This window comes from Lactuca serriola, chromosome 8 (genome assembly GCF_051521515.1).
Source record: "Lactuca serriola cultivar US96UC23 chromosome 8, Lser_US96UC23_V15, whole genome shotgun sequence".
NCBI classification, from domain to species: domain Eukaryota; kingdom Viridiplantae; phylum Streptophyta; class Magnoliopsida; order Asterales; family Asteraceae; genus Lactuca; species Lactuca serriola.
Window position 1 is genome coordinate 104,912,484 of NC_136415.1, and position 4,528 is coordinate 104,917,011.

The following is a 4,528-nucleotide window of genomic DNA, read 5'->3' on the forward strand; positions in this document are numbered from 1 at the left end:
TATTATAACATTTTGATCTTGGTTTAAATTTCCATAGAATATATATAAAAAGATTAGGGTTTTGATGGGTACATTCGAAAGCTGGAGAAGAGCCTACGGAGCTCTCAAAGATTCCACCACCGTTGGCCTTGCAAAAGTCGGCAGCGATTTCAAGGTTCTTCGATTCTTCCATTTCAACCACCCTTTTTCAATCCAAGTATAATTCTTTTTCTCAATTTCCAACTTTCAATTGAAGGATCTTGATATCGCCATTATCAAAGCTACCAATCATGACGAATGCCCTCCAAAAGACCTCCACGTTAAAAGTAAGCTTTTTATTTCTTTCCTTCTAATTCTCAGCTTTCTTCAGGAATTTTTTAAATTAAAAATTCTTTTGTTCTGCATGCATGTTAGGGATTATCGTTTCAACATCTTCTGCTGCACCACGAGCAGACGTCGGATATTGCATTCATACACTTTCCAGGAGATTGATGAAAACGAAGAACTGGATCGTAACGTCTTCTTTTTCTTTAATCTCATGTTGTCCCCATTTCATTTTTCAAAGCAATCCCATTTTCGATTTTCCGCTCATTTCATTTGTAGGTTGCAATGAAGACATTAATGGTGTTCCATAGGATTTTACGGGAGGGTGATCCTAGTTTTAGAGAAGAGTTGCTAATTCATTCTCGTCGGCGACACATTTTCCAAATTCAAGATTTCAGAGATGATTCGAGCCAGCTTGGTAAACAATAAAGATATCAACTTTATCCATTCTATCTATATTTTATTTAATCGTCTTATAATCATTGCGTTTTCTGACACGTTTCAATTCCCGAAAAGCTTGGGATTGTTCTTCATGGCTTCGAACGTATGCCACATTTCTTGAAGAACGATTAGAGTGTTACAGAATCGTGGGATTCGACATTGAAACCGAGCGTTTAACAACAGCTCCAGGAATCAACAAGGTTTGTCGGCGTTTGTTACGTTCACAAAAACCTCTATAAAATGGGCGTAATTAACCTCAAGTAATATTTATGAATTACCACAGGCATATAGTAGAACACGACTCATGAACATTGACGAACTACTAGAACAGCTACCTGCAATGCAACAACTTCTCTATCGTCTCTTCTCTTGCCAGGTGAATGATTGATAAACGTTAAAAAAAAGGATCAAAATTCGAATCATGATACTTTTTTCTAATTATAAAGAAATTACACAATTTTTTTTTTTGTAGCCTGAAGGAGCAGCTTATCATAACCAGCTTATACCACATGCATTAGCTCTTGTAATCAAAGAAAGCTTGAAAATCTATTGTGTAATCAATGACGGCATAATCAGACTCGTCGAATTGGTACCATTTTCTTTATTAGTGCTGATCGTTTGATTTAGTTTATATATCCATTTGTTGGTAATTAATTAACAATCTTTAATATCAACCAGTTCTTCGACCTGGGGAAGGACGAAGCTATTGCCGCTATAAACATTTACAAGAGATCTGTAAAACAGGTTGAGCGTCTTTATTTCTTTCCCTAATTCTCCTATATTTGGTTGTTGAAAAATATTTCCACGAATCAGACCGAACAACTTGGGGAGTTCTACAATCTGGGTAAACATATGCGTCTTTCAATGAACATCCAGTTTCCAACATTGACTCAGGTTTGATTTTTGTGAATTGTATATTTGTGAACAATGAACCTGATTCTGATAACATGTTTTAAAATTTTCAGCCTCCACCTTCGTTTCTTGCTACAATGGAGGAATATGTGAAAGGAATTTCTTCGAATGGTTCTGATTCGGATAAGAAACTGGTGAGACTTTATCGTGATCTTTTCGGTTAACATATATTCAAATAAATTGAGAATGAATTCTATTTGTTTCTTTATTTGATCTAAAACTGAAGGAGCATGATCAAGATGTCGCAAAAGAAACCATGGAACCTGTAACTCAAGAAATCAAAGAAATTGAAAACGCAGAGGTACTGCAAGATCAAGAACCAGAACTGAAGCATATACGGAAGGTAGAGGAGGAAGTTCTACCACTCATAGTCATTGATGATGATGATCCTCCAGTGAGTACTCTCTACTCAAGTTCTCAATTTGAAATGACCCATTTTGCAACAGATGCATGCCTATGATCATATTGTAAGTTATTCTCGCACTAATGTTTACATTTGTTGTAGGGTTTGGATGAAGAAGATCCAAAAAAGTTAGAAATAGAGGATAACGACGCATCGATATTGGCTCTTGCCATTGTTCAACCTAGTATACCATCAGATCTAACATGTTCTAAAACCGAAAACACCTCAAGCTGGGAGCTTGCACTCGTGCCCTCAACAAGTAATTACCCTAATAACACCAGTCCTATATCACATACCAAAATGGTTAGTGATCGATGGTTTCTCTTAATGGATAATTTGCCATTGGTTCAAGACTCATAGTCATATGATTTCACTCACAGGGTGGTGGTTTCGATAGGCTACTATTGTACAGTTTATATGAAGACGACATGGCTAAGAAGCAAATGCAAACAGGTTGTAACCCTGGTTATCAATATGGCATGCAACACGAATCATTTCAATACCACCATCCTCTACCACAACAAGATCAGATGAAGGTCGTGATGCAACAACAACAATATAACATAAACCAGGTGTCATACCAACAACAATATCAAGAACAATATCACCAACAATGTTATCAACAACGACAACATAATAACATCTTTGTTCCATATAATCAGCAACAATCGCAACCGTCGAATCAGTCTGCACAACAATCGATGCCGAATCAAAGACCGAACCACTTTGGAGATGGAATCGACTGTCCACATGGGAATCGTGCATTGATATAGACTCAACATGTTTAATGTCCATCGATCCATGCATGTTTTATCATGTAACATCCATAAAATTTCAGTAAAATTTAAACTTTCCAAAAAAATCCTTTTTCTAGAGAAGTATTTGCAAAACCGTTGTCTCCAGAGCATCTATTTAAAACCCAAATCATTTACACATAGTTTTTAGAACATTCACATTATCAGAGTTTCCCAGAAACTAAGTCCAAAACGCGAGGATGTGTACGGTCACACCTTCGCCTTGCCAAAACTTCTGAAGCACCTGAAACAATAAACTGAAACCATAAGCATAAAGCTTAGTAAAGTACCAACACACAAACAACAGCACATATATAAATAACAACACATATATCAAGCCTTCAGCCTGACTGGACCGCCTCGCAGGCCCTACAGCCTATCTGGACCGCTCCCAAGTCTTCGACATGACTAGACCGCCTCGCAGGGCCTACACCCTATCCGGACCGCTTGTCGGGCCTTCGGCATGACTAGACCGCCTCGCAGGGCCTACACCCTATCCGGACCGCTCTTGAGCCTTCGACATGACTGGACCGACTCGCAGGTCCTATAGCTTATCCGGAACGCTTGTCGAGCCTTCGGCCTGACTAGACCGCTTCACAGGGCCTACAATCTATCCGAACCACCTTGGGTTGGCCTTCAACACAAATCAGGACCGCCTCAACCCGATCACACATACACACATGTCGATATATACATAACTCATAACCACATAATCAATCAACAAGCAAGCACCAACCATATAGATCAATAAGCATAACATCATCCTATCTACTAGGATACCGATCTAACAGATCATAACAGCATAGCAACATCCTATCTACCAGGATACCGATCTAACAGATCATAACAGCATACAAGCATACGATAACCAGGATAAAAATCCAGATGGTCGCCCTTGGTGCCTTCAACCCATAAGTATAGTGAGGAAAACTCCCCTCACGCTGCCGAAGCATCCAAACGATCCCTGACCGCTGACTGTCAGATCCCGAGCCACCATCTTCAAGACAACACCCCATCAATAGTTGATTCCATAAATAATCTCTGACTGCAGATCCAATATCATACCCGCGCTAACAAACACCAACATGACAATCCATCAACATCTAGCCACTAACCATACTATGAGTCTGATTTAGGGTAAAATACCTTTTTACCCTTCCTCAAGTTTTGCCCAAAGCCAAGGCCCAAACTAGATAACAAAAGGTCCAGTATCAAAATTAACTCCTTAAGTCCAATTATTGCCCGATTTTCCAAATTGGGCCTAATGGCCTTCATTCAAGAAGATCCAGCAAACTAAAAGCCCAAACCATAAAATCACAGACGGTCCATCACAACCCAATGCAAGCCAAACCCAAATCTTAATCCAAAAGCCCAAACGACTTCAAGCCAACACTTGGCCCAATTTTCCAAATTGGGCCCAACTTCTTATTAGGCCTTATCCAAAGGTCTTATCCTCTACTTAGCCCAAGACATACCCATCCAGATAAACCATTAGGGCCCAACAGATGGCCGGATACCCGAAGCCCAACAGGAGGCGTACGCGGGGCGTACCCCTTCGGTACATTGGGCGTACCTCGCCTCGCATTAACCCATTACGGGGGGTTTGACTCCGAACGCGGGGCGTACAACAACTTACGCAGGGTGTACCCTCGTAGAGACCAAAAGCATGATAAGT

General features: G+C 40.0%; 1 protein-coding gene across 1 annotated transcript; it reads left to right on the plus strand.

Annotated features, from left to right (window-relative positions):
- Nucleotides 1–569: 569 nt before the first annotated feature.
- Nucleotides 570–2,901, plus strand: LOC145067247 (putative clathrin assembly protein At5g57200). The gene is made up of 10 exons (XM_079014430.1): nt 570–721; nt 820–944; nt 1,028–1,120; nt 1,217–1,333; nt 1,423–1,488; nt 1,558–1,638; nt 1,710–1,790; nt 1,883–2,050; nt 2,162–2,362; nt 2,440–2,901. Exons 1-10 carry the CDS (start codon nt 589–591, stop codon nt 2,830–2,832), a joined length of 1,458 nt encoding a protein of 485 aa, XP_078870556.1. The 5' UTR covers nt 570–588; the 3' UTR covers nt 2,833–2,901.
- Nucleotides 2,902–4,528: the final 1,627 nt, after the last annotated feature.